Below are 20,162 nucleotides of genomic sequence, written 5' to 3'. Positions count from 1 at the left end.
AAGAAGATATAATGTATGAAAGAAAATATGGCACATTTCCCATCATAAGAGAAGAGGAGTATACGTAGAAGTTGTCGGAGATCATCATCGTCTTCACCTATGAAACATTACTGAATCCTGTAACCACACTATGCTAATTGGCATAACAAGAGTTGTATCATTACAAACAACATGGTAAGCATTATCGGTCGATCCGAACCTACCACATATAATAATCATGCAAAATATATGTAGGACATCACACACGACACAAAATTGTCATACATAGAACACCACGTAAGATGACAAATATATCTATTTATTCAATTTTATATAATTCAATACTGACTTGATTACAGTACCAACATGCATTGTACTGAAAAATAATATTCCCTTTTAAATAGGTCTTATGTGATACAGATTTGAATTTAATGCATATATGGAGATCAAATTGAAAACCCAAAAAAGGAAATTTCATTAAGTGGACCCTCTGCATATGCCTTAACATAGACATTTTTGTTTTCATCTTATATATCCCGTGATGAATAAACCTACTTGGCGGGTTGACGTTAGTCCGGATAAGTTCAAATTTAATAATTTCATCGTGTGTCTCAAATTTATTTTTTGATGCTGAAGTTCAAGAAATTTTCGGGATTCCACGTGAGGTATATCTAAATAACGACGGATCGTATCGTTATACTATGTTTTATTTACAATATCTTTTATAAATAACGACGGATTGTATCGTTATACTATGTTTCATTTACAATATCTTTTATGTAGTTTCTAATTATATACAAATTTATTTGAAACAAAATTAAAAAATTTATATTTGAATTTACCGTCAAACTTAAAATTAAAGTTCAACCCTTTAAATAGATATCTCGTGACTAAACGTAGCACTTTTGGCATTTTAATTTTGGATTAATAACTTTAAAATTTTACTAATTTTTTTCAATCATAGAACCTAAATGTCAAATCGATAAAATTTGTATCGTAAATTCATCTTTTCATAATAATGCACATCTCGAAATTCTGAATACGCCTCCAAAAAGAGTATAATATTATTTTTAAAAATATACCCATCGAACATAAATAAAACGTGTTATTCGTTTGAGGTGCTACAGTGGGGTGCGAATCATGTGTACAATAATAAAATCTGTACTAGAAGATTGAAGTAACAATAAATAAGATGAAAACAAAAATGTACTAGGTATCAGTTCACTTCAATAATAAAATTTTCAAATTTCTTTAACTTTTTTATTTATTTTTATTATTTTAAAAAATATATTGTAAAAGAGGAATGTATACTACTTCTACCTTAATTTATGAGCCATTTTTCAATTATCGAGAAATACTAATTTGAGTAGTTGTGGAATTTAATACATTGGATTAGATCAGTTCAATATTTTAAAATTAAAACTTAGATTGATATTCAAAAAATTATACGAAAATATTATAAGTTGCAATTTTTCTCATGTCAATATTTTAAAAAACAAACACACATTTTATAATGTTATCAAAGTCTCAAAGTTCATATAGCTTGAATCTCGAGAAGAAAAAAGTGTCACAAAAATTGAGATGAGAAAAGTATTATTTTATAATTTTGTATAGGGAAAAGAAGTAAATATATCCCTCAATTTTGCGATTTAAGATGGATATACTCCTTATTAGAAAAGGGGTGCATATATACGCTCAAATACGTGCATAAGAAGATTTTTGTTGACTTCTATCAACATAGTGCATCTCTTAGTAGCCCGTAAAAATAAAAACTTTAATTAAATCATAGTTAATCAATAAATCTAGTCTTTCAATATTTTTGATGAAATAAATATGTATCATATATAACTTCGTTACCATCAATTCACGTGCAAATTACTCTCAATAAATTAAAGTATATAAAAAGCATTGTTGTGCGGTATAAAAAAAAAATTAAGATGGCAGTCTTGGTCTGACGGATGATCCTTAAAAACCTATGGTGACAAATAGTTTTGGGATTTAAAGAATTGATACTAAAGGTCTCAGTCCTAATTGATGGGGGGAGCCTTCATTCCCATGTTCGTTTGGTGCTAAGTAATACTTCCAACAAAATTTATACCGGTAAACTAAATAGCTCAATAATATAATACTGATAAATTGAGACTAACACTACATCAAAATGATTTTTAACGGCAATAGCTTAATTGCCGCTAAATATGTATTTTTAGCGACAATTAGCACTCTTTGTATATGTCCCTAAAGCCTTTAGCGACATTGGATCTAATGGCACTTAACTAATGTCGATAAAGTCTTTAACACTCTTTATTAATGTATCTATTTATTATCGCTAAAAGTTATTTTCGTTGTAGTGTAAACTGATAGACATTTTGTTTGAAAGCGTCTTTAAACATGTGGATACTAAATGTAAAACTACGCATCATGATTTCTATAATCTGAATAGAACATGCAAGTTAACAATCACGAGTTCAACGACATGAATTTTCCTATTATGTGAGCTCATGAAAATAACTATATAAATATACTGAGTTGTAGGTAAAAAGATGTAATCAAATACTATCCATGAAGAAGAACTGAAATATAATGAAAATCATGTTTTTCATATGAACCCTAAATTATATAGAAAGCATTAACTGAAAAAATAAATTTACTTTGGGACCCAATGGGTGAAAGGATATCCATTGATGAAATTCCACATATCCAAAAAGAAAACACTTGATGAAATTCTTGAACTAAAGCTTGAGGATGAAGAATCCTAATTTCTTACTTGAGAGAACTTATAACGTAATTATTATGATGTTTCTAAGTGTTATAGGATTGAATGAGGATGTTTAGTTGACTAAATTTTCCTTACTCCCACTTAGGATAGAATAAAACATTGTGGTTTAGGAGTTAAAAAAGTGGGAAAGGATCAAAACAATCTTGACTAAAAAGTTGTCGGAATATTTCACGAGGGCTATCTACGGACCATGGCTTGATTTACAAGTCGTATATCCCATATGTGGAATTCAGGATGTAATTTTAAGTCTCCGAAGTTTATTCCACGAGCTCAATCTACGGTCCATAGATTGATTCACGATCAGTAGATTGGGTAAGTGAAAATCAAGCCTAAAAATCAAGTTTCAGGTCTTTGTTTCACAAGTTCAATCTACAATCCGTGGATTGATTCACGAGTTGTAGATTGGACCCATAAAACTCAGGTCCTTAGATTGGACCCATAAGTGTCTTTGGTAAAACGGTCATACTTTTACTTCAGATTCGGATTAACAAATGGTTTGGAGTATCAAAAAGAAGACTAATTGATCTTTAATTTGGTTGTTCATGGGCAACCTAACTCATAATATTCTTAGAGATATGATCCGCGTCACTAGTTGATAAAACATGCTTACTTATATAACCAACATCTCATGTGTTTTGCTAATGTGGAACTTCTTATCTTAAGTTGGGGTGTCATATACACCTCCTCTATGGACTTAGCGTTCTCGCTGAGGTTTGTCCACTGTACCACATCGACAAGGTTGACACATGAGTAGTTTGGATACCATTTGTAACGGCATAGCCCACTAGTGATACTATCCACTTTGGATCTAGGCTCGCACTACTTTAAAACTCGTCGCTAGTTCGTAATGTTTGCTTACTTATATACCCATCATTTCTCTTATGTTTCGTTGATGTGGGACTTCTTATGTCAAATTGAAATGTCACATGTTGGTTGCTTACTACTTGATACTACTCATAATGACGTCGAAACTCAGAACATCGTTTGTAATGTTAGATGTTTTCTTTGTCATAGTTCCAAATTTCTTGTCCAGTGTGGTAAATAACACTCCTTATATTGTCATACTATTTGTATTTTTACAATAAATAAGAGCGACTCAATAAAATTGATAGCATGAAACCAAACATTATTTATAAGATATTTTCATGCGACATGAAAGTCTAAAAAGTTTATTAATATAATATATTTAATATTTCTCCTTAGTAAAATTTTGGAAATTGTATGATAAGTTGCAGTGAGAACTATTGCATTGACAACATTGCTCTAGAGAAAGTTTTAAGAAGTTGTAATAAATAAGTAAAATTATTACCACAAATTATGTGTCTATGACACTATTATGCACTAAACAATTTTGTGGTTGTAATTTTCTAGGTTATGTAACTATTCTGTATTGGATAAAACTCAAGTGTTTCCTACTAAAGCACCAAGAAAAGTTATCTAGTGTAGTTTCAACAAAAAAGTCTCAAATGACACTTTGCACAAGGATGGTTCTATTACTGGTTAATCTCCTTCACATAAATTCACTTAATTTATCTAGAATAAATTTTTGAAAAATAATTTTATGTTATATGTTACCTCTATAAACAAATGACATTTTAAACAAAGATGTTTCTGTCACGAGTTAATCTCCATCACATAAATTTACACACCTTATTTATAGATATATATAAACTAAAAAAAAAACATTATGCTATAGGTTACCTCTATAAACAAATGACACTTTGAACAAGGATGATTCTGACACTGATTAATGTTCATCACATAAATTCACACAACTTATCTAGATCTAAATATAAACTGAGAAAACAATGATTTCATTCTATATATTTTTTCTATAAACAAATAACACTTTGAACAAGAATGGTTAGTCACCGTCACACAAATTCACACATTAAAAGAAGTTAAAGAAGATTCCTACTAAAATACGAACAGAAATTATCAAGATGATTAGTGATGTTTTTTTGAATGGCTCTACTTTTTCTTCTTTTTTAGAGAAACTATCACACAAATTCATGCTAAATATGTTTAGCACAATCAGATAGGGCTTAACCTTACTTGTGAATATTGACACATATTGTTAGAATGATATATATAAAAAAAATGCAAATAACCGTTGCACAATAATTGGGTTTGACCTTGTGTCACGATCTAGACTGTCGTGAGTGATACATACAGTAACCTTCCGGTGGAAGAATCATTTTCTAAACAAAATTTAATCCATCAAAATGATTTTAAGAGTCAAAACATGAAAATAAAACAACTGAATAACAGTTTAAATCAAATAACAGATCTAATCCCCATAAACAAAATTAATACCAAAATCATCAACGGAAAACAACCCCTAAAATGTGAAAGTCATAGTACCAAAACTTTAAGTATGTAGAATAAGAGGATGCAACCCCAACAAAAAAATAGTAAACTAAAGTCTATGAAATATCTGAGTTCGAAAAGATGGACAAAGAAACTAGGAGAGCGCAAAAGAAATAGCTCACCCAAGAATTTAGAAGTCGCATGTATCAAAGCTGAGGTCTCGAAACAGGCACCTAAATATGTCTTGTACTCAACAAAGAAAGAACAATTGCAATATTACTATACAAATCATAGTGTACTGGTAGAATTATACGGTCAGCCCCAAGATATGAATATAAAACAGGTAACCACAATACTATAACATAAGTCAACACATTTAACAAAAAGTCAACAACAGAAATAGACTTCCAGCCATTACTCTTGACTTAACAAATACATGAAATATGTCTCATAGGATCACACACAAATTATTATTGCATCGATGTCGCATCCGAGACAACTGAATGATATCCAGTATCAGGCGTAATATCCGAGTCAGTCGTTAGTATTCTGTATCAGATGTGGTATCCGAGCAAATCAACAATCACAAACAGTATGCACAATCACAATCACAATCACAATGAACAATTAGACTTAAAGCCACAAGTACCATAAACAGGTTCATTGCATGTGATTATCAACATGATATCATTTCATATTCATTTGTTATGTTTTCCTCACATGCATTGCACCAGTTTTACTATAAAGTAGTTAACATGCAAACATTACATACATTGGAAAACAAACAACCATCACCTACCTCGAATCAAGCCTCGAAAACTCTATAGAACTTGAGTTTTCCCCTTTTTAATGTCTTGTCTTGTTCTTGGTCTAAAATAAGAATAAAATACAACAAGAACAAAATACCACAATCAATGAACAATGACCTAATTAAATCCGAATTATTACTTAGTCCTAACCCTAGGTCAATTTCATGATCATGCTGTCTAACCAGGACAATTCCCACCATAATGTCAAGTTAAAATACTCCCTTAAGATTGACCACCATAGATTATAGGGCTTAAGAATCAAAATATAAGTTGGAGAAGTAATTAACTTATTTTTATCAAAGAGAACGATGAAAAACAGAAGAAAAATACCCTTAGGTCGTCTTTGCAGTTCTCCAAAATGAATTGGCAATAATGATTGATTTTGGGACTTTTCTACACAAAAAAATCTGACTAACCCCGCTATAGCGGTCCAACCCGCTATAGCAGCTCCGCCATAGCGGAACCACCCACTATAGTGAGAATTAACTTTTCCGTTATAGCGGCTTGACACCCATTATAGCGACTTGCACAGGACAGAAACTCAAAATTCTCCCCAAAAGTCCTCATTTCACAACGCACCTTTGAACTTTGACATTCCAAACTAGCTAATTCACGCCAAGATCGATATCGAGAGTTCAATTCACCTGAATTCACATCCAAAAAATCATACATGCTCCTTAACATCTTAGCTACTAGAAAAATGAATCTAAAGAAATTGTTTCTAGTTTGACTTGATACGAAGTTTAAGAAAAACAAACAAACTGTTGAAATTTATGATCTTGATGAAGCCACATATATTTGTTCAATTATAAAATATTTCATCAAGAATAAAATGTGTATTCTAAAGTGAATTTTTTTAATCAAAATATTAAATTCACTCTCGAAATATTTCAATTATGTCACGTAAATTTCAACAAGATTTAGCTAGTATTTCCCTATTGGCCAATTCTCTTCTTTCCCAATCAAACAAAAGAGAAATTGCAAGAGTAAGGCAAAACAGCTTGTTGAAAAATCTGAGATGGAAGAATGAGCTCTTTGAAAATGGATTCCACTATGAATTCCACATTTGTATTGTGCTTTCTTCTTTTCTCTACTTATCTGAGCTATGGGGTCGCGTCAAGTTCATCTGCGACCACTACGATGCATACGAACAATTGGGCAGTTTTGGTCTGCACTTCTCGTTTCTGGTAATCTTTTTCCCATAAAAAAAACATGGGTTTTACTGCGTTTTTAGCAATTTATTGATAGATGTATGTTGGGTTTTGGATGGAAGGGAAATCTGAGTAAGGGAACTTGAAGAACCCTTGTAAAATAGGAACTTTGAATTCAGTTTATTGAAGTAATTTTGATTTTAATCTTATAATGCTTTGTAAGATTTACTATGAAATCTGAATTTCTATTGTTGTTTGCTTATGTTCAATTGGATCGCGTCAAGTTCATTTGCTATCACTAGGATGCATATTTGAGCCCTTTCGGAGCTATTTTGGTTACAATGCTCCTTAAAAGTTGGTGATTGTAGAAAGATTAGATTTTTGCTTTGTAAACAGATTCCCTGTCCTTTTTAGATGTGCATTCAAGCAACATTCTATCTTTGCCGAACTTCAGTCACACCATGGGTGGTTCATTCCATTTAGGAGAAACCTCGATGATTGGGAAATTGATGTTTTTTTGCTTTTGATGAATCAGCTAACCCCTCTCCCTCCTTTGATTTCTCAACGTGATTCCATCATCTGGAAACACTATCATACTGGAATCCCTCTCTGATTAGCTGTTATGCAGCCTTGACCAACCTTTCCCCCTCCATGTCTCCTTGGAAGATTTTATGGAAGAATCTGTCTCCATACAAAAGCATATGTTTCTCTTGGATCGGACCTCATCGAAGATGCCTCACTATAACCTTCAAAAGAGAGGCAGATGCTGTCTTTGTGAAACGGAGGTGGAAGAAGTGAATCACCTCTTCTTACTTTGCAAATTTACCCAACAGAGTTGGCATCTCTTTTTAATCACTTTGGCTTGGCCCAAAAACACCTTGGACTTCTTGTTATCTTGGTATAAACTGGATTTATATAAATCGTTCAGGAGTATTTAGCTGAGGGTCTCTTGGAAACAGCCTCTCTACCTCCACGAGGTAGTGGCAAGGTCTGCGTACTATTTACCCTCCCCAGACCCCACCTAGTGGGATTTCACTGGGTTGTTGTTGTTGTTGTTGTTGTTCAGGAGTATTTAGAAGACAATTCCCTTGGTAATTTGGTGGGTCATAGGGCGACAGCGGAATGATAGAGTATCTGAAAACAAGAAGAAATACATGATTAATCTTAAGCTTAAGTGTCTCTCCTTGCTTAGTTTGGTTCAACAAAGCTCCAAGTTATATTTTAGATCCGGAGGCAATTGTTGGCTTTCTTAGCTCCTTACCACATTGTAAAGTTCACGTTTGGATGTACTTTTGATCAGAACTTCCTTAATGCTGTTTTTTTTTTGCTATACATCAATAAAATACTTACTTTACCGATCCAGAAAAGAAACTTTTTTTTTTCATTAAGAAGGCTCTATGTCTGCAAGACTCTTGACTTATTTGTTTTTACTCTTCAGGTTTAACTACAGACACATGGCTAACACTTTGTCTTTATACAGGTGGGAATTTTGCTTTTTAAGCACCATTATGATCATCATAGATTATCTTGTTTTCCTTGTGTGTTTCCCATTTCTGAGATGCATTAACTGTACTCTAATATCTTTTCTATTTGTTTGTTGGAATTAGAACTGTAAAACGATTAGGCATACCTGATGAAAGAATTATTCTGATGTTGGCTGATGATATGGCTTGCAATACTCGAAATAAATACCCTGCACAGGTCTTCAACAATGAAAATCACAGGCTAAACCTTTATGGAGATAACGTTGAGGTGTGTAAATTCTTCCTCTCTCTTGTGGCTTTCTGTAGTTCTTCCAAATCAAATGGTAGTTCTGTGAGACATTCAGTTTTATTGACATTTAATCTAGCATTATCAAAGTTAGTTATTACTATCATGATCAAGATGCATAGTAGTGGATAGTCATGGTGATCGCTTAAATTTGAGGATTGGTAATGAATGGAAGGCAGCGTGAAAGACCGCACCATCTTGTCTTTTCTGGGTATATGGAATGAACAGCATAGGAGTCACAATAATGAGAAAATATAAAAAACAATTAATTGATCTTTTCTTCAACTATATTTTGGTGCAAGGAGAAAATGCCATGCTGTATGGATAGTTGGTCTAACTTGTGGAAGATATGAAATGACTCAAGCATAGTACACGCCATGTACATATATTTTGACACCAACTTGGTATTTATTAATCTTGTGACTTGTGAAAAAGAAAGTTTCAGTATTTTTTAATCTTAAAATATATAAGTATTTTAAACAATTTTAAGTCGGGTTCTATCGATAATTTTCTCCTAGGATCTTTGTAGATGGAATGTTTGAACTAAATATTCTCTTCAGACTGGTTTGCATATGAGTTTCACAGAATTAAGGTTATTTTACCTACTTAATGTAGTGGTCTAATTGTACAAGCTTCTAAACATCAGGTAGATTATCGAGGTTATGAAGTAACAGTTGAAAATTTTCTGAGGGTGCTGACTGGACGTCATGAAACAGCTGTCCCAAGATCAAAACGTCTTCTTAGTGATGAAGGAAGCCACATACTTCTGTACATGACAGGGCATGGTGGAGACGAGTTTTTAAAATTTCAGGATTCAGAAGAACTTCAAAGTCATGATTTAGCTGATGCAGTGAAACAAATGAAAGAAAAGCGTAGGTAAAGAAATTTGCCTTGATTTTCCATTGCATGTTAATGTTGTCTTTGTTAGAATAGAAATAAGAATAGGAATAGGAATAGGAATAAGAATAGGAATCCTAGTTGGAAAAGGATTCCAATGTAGTGTCTATAAATAGGGTCTCAATGTAACTATTTAGATACACAATTCAATAATATTTTTCGTATATATTTCTCACATGGTATCAGAGCATTGGTGAGAACAAACAAGTCACCGTATGTCTATGTCAATTTCCGGTGACTGTTGGGTCTGATTTTGTTATACTTTTTTCTTTCTGTGGGTGTTGTGCGAAAACCAACACCACCACGAGGCTCGGAAAGCCCCCGCGACCAAACCCCAGCCAAAACCACCGGAAAACACCACCCCACGCGCTCTCACGCGCCTATCGGAGGTGGCAGTTTCCGGCGAGATCTGTCTCACGCGCCGGCGCGTGAGGGCTTTTCTGATCATATTTTTTTGAGATTTTTTTGACAGTTGGGGTCGTCCAGCCAATCCGACCAGGCCCATACTGTTTTTGACCAGATCCGATCGCCGGAATTAGAGTTCCAGCTATTTCCAGGCAATTTCCGGCGACTTTTCTTCGAGATTTGAATTTTCCGAGACAAATTTAGCATAATGTCTTTTGGGTGTGATGTTTTTGGTTCCAAAAATATGGGGATTGGAAGTTTTAGCCCTATAATCACTTCAGAACTTTTATTGGGAAGTTCAAACTATTTATCTTGGGCTTCCTCGGTTGAGTTGTGGTGCAAGGGTCAAGGTGTCCAAGATCACTTAACGAACAAGGCTTATGAGGTAGATGTAAAGGCAAAGACTAGTGAGGAAGATGCAAAAGCCAAAGCACAATGGGAGAAAGTAGATGCTCAATTATGTAGTCTCCTATGGCGTTCTATTGATTTCAAGTTGATGCCCTTGTTTCGCCCATTCCAGACGTGTTATACAGTTTGGGAAAAGGCTCGTGCTTTATACACTAATGACATATCTCGATTCTATGATGTGATATCTCGATTGACCAACTTAAAGAAACAAGAATCCGATATGTCTACTTACTTAGGACAGGTACAGGCAGTCATGGAGGAATTTGACACATTAATGCCAGTTACTACGAATGTGGAAAAACAACAAGAACACAGACAAACATTGTTTCTAGTTCTTACTCTTGCTGGACTTCCTCCTGATCATGATTCTGTACGTGATCAGATTTTAGCTAGCCCTACAGTTCCTACAATCGATGAATTATTCTCTCGTCTCCTTCGTCTTGCGGCACCTCCCAGTCACAAGGTAGTTTCATCACCCACTGTTGACTCATCTATTCTTGCATCTCAAACCTTTGAAAAGCGTACATATCAATCTATGGAGAATCGGCGAGGAGGAGGGCGTTTTGGGAAACCTCGATCCAAGTGTAGTCATTGTCATAAGCCTGGACACACTCGTGATATATGTTATATTTTGCATGGTCCACCACCCAGTTATGATCCTATTGTTCTAAAGGAATATAATGAGTTCCTTCGAAATCGCGCAAGTAAACAGACATCTCCACCAGTAGCATATGGTGCTCAACCTAATCAACCATCCAATAATGCTCATATTGCTCAGACAGAATATGATGAGTTCCTTCAGTATCGTGCAAATAAGCAAACGTCTCCACAAGTAGTTTCGGTTGCACAACCTGATGTCTCTGTTGCGGGTAATTCTTTTGCTTGTGTGTCGCAATCTAGTACTCTTGGAACATGGGTCATGGACTCTGGGGCTTCTGATCATATCTCTGGTAATAAATCACTTTTATCCGATATTGTTTATTCACAATCTCTTCCAGCTATTACTTTAGCCAATGGGATCCAAACCAAACCAAACCAAAAGGGGTTGGAAAAGCCAAACCCCTATCTTCTGTCACCCTAGACTCTGTTCTTTATGTCCCTGGTTCTCCTTTTAATCTAGCATCTGTTAGTCGTTTGACGAAAGCCCTACATTGTAGCATAACTTTTTTCGATGATTTTTTTCTCATGCAGGACCGCAGTACGGGACAGATGATTGGAACAGGACATGAATCACAAGGCCTTTACTATCTTACCTCTTCAAATTCCTTAGCAGCATGCTCCATTACAGATTCCCCAGATTTAATTCACAAACGTTTGGGACATCCGAGTCTATCCAAACTGCAAAAGATGGTGCCTAGTTTGTCTAGTTTATCCACATTAGATTGTGAGTCGTGTCAACTTGGGAAACACACTCGTGCTACGTTTTCTCGTAGTACTGAGGGTCGTTCAGAGTCTATTTTTTCATTAGTTCATTCTGATATTTGGGGTCCTAGTAGAGTCAGTTCCACCTTAGGATTTCGTTATTTTGTTAGTTTCATTGATGATTATTCAAAATGTACTTGGGTTTTCTTAATGAAAGATCGTTCTGAGTTATTTTCTATTTTCAAAAGTTTCTTTGCTGAAATACAAAATCAGTTTGGTGTTTCTATTCGTACTTTTCGTAGTGATAATGCCTTAGAATACTTATCCTCCCAATTTCGGGAGTTTATGACTCACCAAGGCATTATTCACCAGACTACTTGTCCATACACCCCTCAACAAAATGGTGTAGCTGAAAGAAAAAATCGGCATCTTATTGAGACCGCTCGTACTCTTCTCCTTGAATCCAATGTTCCATTGCGTTTTTGGGGAGATGCAGTTCTTACGTCTTGTTATTTGATAAATAGAATGCCCTCTTCTTCTATTCAGAATCAGGTTCCCCATTCCATACTGTTTCCTCAGTCACATCTCTATCCTATCCCTCCTCGTGTCTTTGGGAGCACATGCTTCGTTCATAACTTAGCCCCAGGAAAAGATAAATTAGCTCCTCGTGCCCTCAAATGTGTCTTTCTTGGTTACTCTCGAGTCCAAAAAGGGTATCGTTGTTATTCACATGATCTTCATCGATACCTTATGTCTGCTGATGTTACATTTTTTGAGTCTCAGCCTTACTATACATCTTCTGATCATCCTGATGTCTCTATGGTCTTACCCATACCTCAGGTTTTACCTGTGCCAACCTTTGTGGAATCTACGGTTACTTCTACATCTCCAGTTGTAGTGCCACCACTACTAACTTATCATCGCCGTCCACGTCCAACCCTAGTCCCAGATGATTCATGTCATGCGCCAGACCCTGCTCCTACTGCGGACTTGCCTCCTCCTAGCCAACCGCTTGCACTTCAAAAAGGTATACGATCCACTCGAAATACTAACCCACATTATACCTTCTTAAGTTATCATCGTCTATCATCACCCCATTATGCATTTGTGTCGTCTTTGTCCTCTATTTCCATTCCTAAGACTAAAGGTGAAGCACTTTCTCATTCTGGATGGAGGCAGGCTATGGTTGATGAGATGTCTGCTTTACATAAGAGTGGTACTTGGGAGCTTGTCTCCCTTCCTGCAGGTAAATCTACTGTTGGTTGTCGTTGGGTTTATGCAGTCAAAATTGGTCCAGACGGTCAGGTTGATCGACTTAAGGCTCGCCTTGTTGCCAAAGGGTATACTCAGATATTTGGGCTAGATTATAGTGACACTTTCGCTCCTGTGGCTAAAATTGCATCTGTTCGTCTTTTTCTATCTATGGCTGCCGTTCGTCATTGGCCTCTTCATCAGTTGGACATTAAGAATGCTTTTCTGCATGGTGATCTTGAGGAAGAAGTCTATATGGAGCAACCACCTGGTTTTGTTGCTCAGGGGGAGTCTAGTAGCCTTGTATGTCGATTGCGCAGGTCACTCTATGGTCTAAAACAGTCTCCTCGAGCTTGGTTCGGGAAGTTCAGCACAGTAATTCAGGAGTTTGGCATGACTCGTAGTGGAGCTGATCACTCTGTGTTTTATCGGCATTCTGCACCAAGTCGATGTATCTATTTGGTTGTTTACGTTGATGATATTGTTATCACCGGTAATGATCAAGATGGTATCACCGATTTGAAGCAACATCTCTTTAAGCACTTCCAAACTAAAGACCTTGGCAGATTGAAGTATTTTCTAGGTATTGAGGTTGCTCAGTCTAGATCAGGTATTGTTATTTCTCAGCGCAAGTATGCCTTAGACATTCTTGAGGAGACAGGGATGATGGGATGTAGACCTGTTGACACTCCTATGGATCCGAATGTTAAACTTCTTCCAGGACAGGGGGAGCCACTTAGTAATCCTGAAAGGTATAGACGACTTGTTGGAAAGTTGAATTATCTCACAGTGACTAGACCTGACATCTCTTTTCCTGTGAGTGTTGTAAGTCAGTTTATGACTTCCCCTTGTGATAGTCATTGGGAAGCAGTTGTTCGTATTCTGCGATATATAAAGTCAGCTCCCGGTAAAGGACTACTCTTTGAGGATCAAGGCCATGAGCATATCATTGGATATACAGACGCTGATTGGGCAGGATCACCCTCTGACAGACGTTCGACATCCAGATATTGTGTTTTAGTAGGAGGTAATTTGGTGTCGTGGAAGAGCAAGAAACAGAATGTGGTTGCTCGATCTAGTGCAGAATCAGAATATCGAGCAATGGCGACAGCAACTTGTGAGCTAGTTTGGATCAAACAGTTGCTGGGAGAACTAAAATTTGGCAAAGTTGATAAGATGGAACTTGTGTGTGATAATCAAGCGGCTCTTCATATCGCATCAAATCCAGTGTTTCATGAAAGGACTAAGCACATTGAGATTGACTGTCACTTTGTCAGAGAAAAGATACTCTCGGGAGATATTGTTACGAAATTTGTGAAGTCAAATGATCAGCTTGCAGATATCTTCACCAAGTCCCTCACATGTCCTCGTATTAATTACATCTGTAACAAGCTAGGTACATATGATTTGTATGCACCAGCTTGAGGGGGAGTGTTAGAATAGAAATAAGTATTTCCTACTTAGAATAGAAATAAGAATAGGAATAGGAATAGGAATAAGAATAGGAATCCTAGTTGGAAAAGGATTCCAATGTAGTGTCTATAAATAGGGTCTCAATGTAACTATTTAGATACACAATTCAATAATATTTTTCGTATATATTTCTCACAGTCTTGTTAAACAATAACATTGTTTATGATGCAACATTGGCTTAGGAATCATCTAATTTGTCTGGATATCTGCTATGGATCTTAGCACTCTGTTTGGTGCTCTGGCATTTATGCACAGGCCTCCTTGTTGATTGTATCATACTGATGGGTAGTTTGTTTGCCGGTCCTCTGCGATGATGCTTTTTCATGTCTCCATTGTTCAATTTCAGATTCAAGGAGCTGCTAATAATGGTTGACACTTGCCAAGCTGCTACTCTTTTCTCGCAGGTGACTTTTGCCTTTTTAGCATTAATGTCATGTTTTTCTAACAAAATGTCCAATGACATATAGCTACTTCATATTCTTGCAGCATCCCGAAATAGTTAGTCCATATCAATTACCATAGGAAGTATTCAATGTAACGAACCAATGTTGGTCCATTCTCCTATTATTCTTGAAGTATCTAACGAAACTAATTCTGGTTTTATGTTGCTTGGTCTCCTTTTGAATCGATCTTTACTTTTGTTTTGTTAATTAAGTTATCTGTAAGTATCTCTAGGTAAATTTTAAATGTTCGCCACCTCTATCCTTCAAAATGCCAAATAATTTGACCTTCCCCAGTGTAATGGTTAGGAATGCCTATCTTCACTTACAATATATTTGCATGGCATGACTTAAGGATGGTAAAGATAAATCTTTTTGAAGACTGCCCTTGATGCAACAAAACTCAGTTGAAGGCGTGCTTCATTCATCATTTTATTGCAAATTAATACACATAGAGGATCAATATTCATGATTGGGCTGGAAATTCTGAATATTTTTTGCTCCTGAATGTGCTAAAATATCGTAGAATAATGAATGCTTATAAGTTTCTGGAATGAATCAGTTGCTGGCGGAATTTAGATTTTATTTGCCAACCATGTGGGACACAATATCTATCAGACATGTCCAAAAAATTCTGAGAAATGCCCATATTTCAATGCTTTTGCAAGTTCTTGAGAGACATCTGTAGTAATTAAGTTAGAGTTGCATGCTTTCTTTTATATATATAAAAAAGATTATGTTTGATGACAGCTGGCTCTTTGAACATGATAAAAAGTTAATGAGGAAATACCAGCTGTCAGCTATATTTTGGAGTAAGCTTATAGATTGGAAACTTTCAAATTCCATGCATTATTTTATAATTTTCTCAGTACCTTTATAACCATCTGAAAACTCATTTTGTTCTTTGATAGTCATTTCTACTCTTTATGGGATGCCTTCTTTTTTATCCCTCACAAAAGGGGTTACTGGTTAGGATGTCTTTTTAAATCAGGGCCACTCAATGCATAAGATGTTCTTACTTGGATTTTGGTAGAACTGAAATATATTTTGCCTTGTAGCTTCAATCACCTGGCGTATTGACTATTGGGAGTAGCATGAAAGGAGAAAATTCATACTCGCATCACTTGGATGCTGATGTAAGTATTAAATTAATGAAAATCCCTCATTTAAAATGCTTATTGCGTTCACAAGGGAGACAAATATGTTCTCCTTGTATTCAAAAAATTGTGTGGTTTTTCATCCTCCTTCCCTTCTCTGGTACAGGTTGGTGTCTCAGTTATTGATCGATTCACATTTTATACTCTTGCATTTTTTGAGAGGGTGAACATGTATGATAATGCCTCATTGGGCAGGTAATTGCATTTCATAGATGTAGGTGTAATACTGGGTCCTTTTCTTGATATTGTAGAATGTAAGTCACTTCTCTTGAAAATTATATATTGTATCACTACTGACATCAAATTCCAATCACTACTTGTTTGCTTTACATTTGTTATGGCTATACAAGTGCAAAGGTCTGTATATATGCTTCAAACAGGTGGATTATTCCTGTCTGGAGAATAGGCTGCGTACTCAAACCCAGCCCTACTTTTCACCACATATAACTTTGTAGCATGAGTTGCTTCATTGTCAAAGGGAGTCATCCAGTTGCATAGAAAGGTAACAGAGAAAGAGGGTATCTTTTTTAAAGATACAAACCAAAGAAGAAACAGGAATGGCTTTGGAATGGCCATGGATCAGTTATGAGCTTCACTTGATAATAAACATGCAGAATACGGTCCTTTAATTGAGAATCGTGGATAATTCAGAAAATTATGAAGGATGAATGTCTGTCTGTTCAAGTGTCTGACTGTGGCCTGGCCCACACGGATTTTTTTTAAAATCAAGTGGGAAGAGTCAGAAAATCACGTGGGGGGAGTCTCATCCAAGGAATTTAGATATCCATATCAAGTATGTACCTTATTAGGTTGGTTGTGGAAATTACCTTATAATTAGAAATGCTACTTGGATTATTGAAGTTTTTTATGCAAACCTTGGAACTGTAAAAATGCTACTGTGTTATAAAGGATCATTCAGATGATAATTGATTTGCCTGGTTCATGTCTTCGATAACCTACCTGGTCAATTCATACATGACATATGGACTCTACAGCATGGTCAGAACAACAGTACATGCAGAATACTCTAGTTTGAAAATGATAGCTGTCATTGGGTACTTGAATACTGGTGATCCCTGCTGTTGCATTAGACTATGCCTTGTGGATTCTAAAACTTCTGCATGCCTATCGCCCTCTTTTTCCTCTCTTGGCCTTCTCTTATTCAGAAGATGCTATGTGTTTTGGTTGTTGTTCTAAACTATGTCTGTTTGTCAATGTGCACTCTTTTTGATAGAATCTCCTTTCTCTTTTTCCTGTTGCAGTCTTTTCAGTTCATATAACCCAAATACGCTGATGTCAACTGCATATTATCGAACAGATCTATACCCTCGCCGACTAGAAGAGGTACCTAGTTAAAATTATTTTTATGTTTGTTTCTATGCGATTCAACTTTGCTCTCCCTCCCCCGAAGAAAAGGAAACAAATGGAAAGAAAACTCAACGGAAAAGAAGAAAGAAAGAGAAAAGTACCCTTCGGGGTGACCCAGTGGTTGAGACTTCCATGTTGGAGGTCTCAAGTTCGAAACCCCTTGCCAGCGAAAGCAAGGGGTTTGCCTTCTGGGTCGAGCTCGTCGCACCGGGCTTGCCTAGTGCGGGTTACCTCTCCTATGTGGTTTGCAAGCTATTGCATAGGAGCGGGGGTTTTACCCTGTGCACACCCAAAGGGTAGCGGCTGCGGGTTTCCCTTGTCATCAAAAAAAAAAAAAAAAAAAAAGAGAAAAGTAAAGGACTTGGTGGATATAGGATAAACTAGACGTAAGGAAAAGTTGCACTTAATTGGTCCATTTGATGTATAGTTGATTGGGTAAGAAGTTTAAGGTGTTAACTTGCATGATGGATTTGTAATAGTAGAGGAAATTTCCAACTTTAGTTGTAAATAAGTTAGTCTGATACAAACCTCCTCTTCATCTAAATGCTGTGCTCTTTATTTCTTTTAGTCAATTACCATGAGGGTTAACTGGTGTCAGAAAACTTGCTTTAGTATGTAGAGAAGTATTATAGGTGCTAAAGGTAAAAAGGGGCTAGTAGCACAAAATTTTACAAATCCTTATTCCCCTTTTATGTTCAAAATTGTAACAACAGATGGAGGCTAACAAATTTTGGTGAGCTGCTTTAATTTAAATGATTACCTGATATGGTACTTCTGGAAAACAATTACCTTATTTTGTTTTTGTCACATATTAGGGAAGGGGAATTTGATCTTGGTATTCTGAACTGATGCACCTTCGAACATATTTACTCTGTCACTGATAGGTACCCGTGACAAACTTTTTTGGTTCAGTCATGGAGACGATACACACTGATTCTGCATATAAAGCATTCGCTGGCAAAGACTCCAAGAAGTCTACATTAGAGATGCCTCTTCGGCAGTCCAGCCAAGACTTACGACGAACACTTGCAAGTTCAGATGTTCAGTATCCAACTAGTGACTCAAATGTTGAGGTCAGTTTTAATTGCCGCCTCTTTCTAAGCTCTTTGGAAACTTAATAGGCTATTGCCAACCCCATTTAGAAGAAAACAAAGTTTGATTAGGAATAATGCTACAGGATCCACAAGATTCCTGTCCTTTCACAAACTTTTGGATTTCTATGCATGGTAAAATGAACAAGGTTGAGGGTCTTGATAGCTGGGTGAACTATGGCTTGTTTTTGATGTTTCCAATGGTGGCAATGTCTTCTTGGATCTCGTCTTGAAGGTAAAAGAAACCTCCTTTTTGCTTCATATTCTCTTTGATAAGTAGTCTAAATATCAGTGGTAGCTATAAGGGAATAAAATCTCCTATACAAGGTGTAAACAAAGTTACATGTCACAACTATAGAACTGTTAGTTTATCCACCGTCTCTTTAAGTATCTACACTCCTATCCTGTGGACTCCAAAAATTACACAAGAAATAAGAAGATATTTGAGATGTGAAAAACGTTACTTTCCACCCCTTGAGGCTTCTTTATCTGAACTGTCTGCTTAAGAGCATGAGGGGGTTAATGCCAGATTCCGGCCTTCTCTTTGATGTTTCCTTTCAGCTTCTAACATGACGGCAGTTGGTTAGCCGATTCAGGCATTACAGAGCTGCCTTCAACCATATTGAAAATAAAATTACTCAATCTGTGCATCATGGTAACAATGGAGCCCTACATGGTTAGCATCGGCCTATTATATTTGCAAAGGAAGCACCTGCTCATGGTAACACACTGACTATACCACCAAGTACTTGCTACCTCCCACTTTCTTCCATCGAGGTTAGACAGATGAAAGCATCTAGTGTTTTCCCTAGTCTTCTATGGTTCTCATACCACCTCAGTGACCACTATGCCTCACACTTGAGTGCTGATTTGTGCTAGGATCTAAATCTGCATCTATCTTCTGCTGTTCTTCCAACCTGTATAGTTTCTACATTTCTCTCTGAGTTTTCTTGACATTTGAACCATTCTTTTTTCAGTTTCAGAAGTGGAGACAAGACATCAAATGGATACTCTGATGGAGCACCATGGTCCTGCGTTGTTTCATTTCCATGTTTGTTGAAAACGTTGGCCCGGTGGAAGCTGTTCTATCTGACCAAAAATACGCGAGCAACTAATTGAGGCACCACCTTTGCACTGCAAAATAGAAACTGCAGAAACTCTTTGACAAATAGTGCTATGTAGAAATTCTTCCTTAAGTTCTCTGATTTGGGAGACATCAAATAGTTGAGCTATTAATACTATACCATTCCATATGGTTTGATTTTTACATTCAGTTTAGGTTTTTCATGACACGGTAAATCGGTAACCATAATTAAATTGAGTTCAACTTACATGTTATACTCATATAATAGAGATATGACTTCGACATTTCAAGAAATGCCTCAATTATATCATACTAACACTGTATGTATATAAACATTAAAAAAAAATGTAAGCAATTCCCTTCGTTAATCAATTATAAAAAAAAAACATTTCAATCAAGATAAATAGTTAAAATTTCTATGTCTTAACAAT

At 36.0% G+C, this 20,162-nt stretch overlaps 1 protein-coding gene and 1 long non-coding RNA gene across 4 annotated transcripts; one reads left to right on the top strand and one right to left on the bottom strand.

The window, feature by feature from the left end:
* Positions 1 to 6,797: 6,797 nt before the first annotated feature.
* On the top strand, positions 6,798 to 19,913 carry LOC125817448 (uncharacterized). 3 transcript variants are annotated; one of them, XM_049496985.1, is made up of 11 exons: positions 6,798 to 7,061; positions 8,464 to 8,505; positions 8,633 to 8,777; positions 9,442 to 9,671; positions 14,938 to 14,995; positions 16,090 to 16,167; positions 16,295 to 16,383; positions 17,451 to 17,536; positions 18,445 to 18,629; positions 18,734 to 18,882; positions 19,631 to 19,913. In XM_049496985.1, the coding sequence occupies exons 1-10, from the start codon at positions 6,901 to 6,903 to the stop codon at positions 18,878 to 18,880; spliced, it is 1,221 nt and encodes a 406-aa protein (XP_049352942.1). In that variant the 5' UTR covers positions 6,798 to 6,900; the 3' UTR covers positions 18,881 to 18,882; positions 19,631 to 19,913. The 3 variants fall into 3 exon arrangements, with proteins under 3 accessions (XP_049352942.1, XP_049352940.1, XP_049352941.1); XM_049496983.1 differs by having other exon boundaries at positions 19,625 to 19,913; XM_049496984.1 differs by lacking the exon at positions 19,631 to 19,913 and adding an exon at positions 19,209 to 19,363.
* LOC125817449 (uncharacterized) lies at positions 17,366 to 18,630 on the bottom strand. Its single transcript, XR_007442298.1, has 2 exons — positions 18,445 to 18,630; positions 17,366 to 17,536 (listed from the first exon to the last, which is right to left on the bottom strand). It is a non-coding gene; the product is annotated as an uncharacterized LOC125817449 (long non-coding RNA).
* Positions 19,914 to 20,162: the final 249 nt, after the last annotated feature.

Source organism: Solanum verrucosum, unplaced genomic scaffold (genome assembly GCF_900185275.1).
Source record: "Solanum verrucosum unplaced genomic scaffold, falcon-dt-bn FXZP01000280.1, whole genome shotgun sequence".
Lineage (NCBI taxonomy): Eukaryota > Viridiplantae > Streptophyta > Magnoliopsida > Solanales > Solanaceae > Solanum > Solanum verrucosum.
The sequence above is the reverse complement of the archived record's forward strand: the minus strand, read 5'-3'. Positions and strand labels throughout refer to the sequence as shown.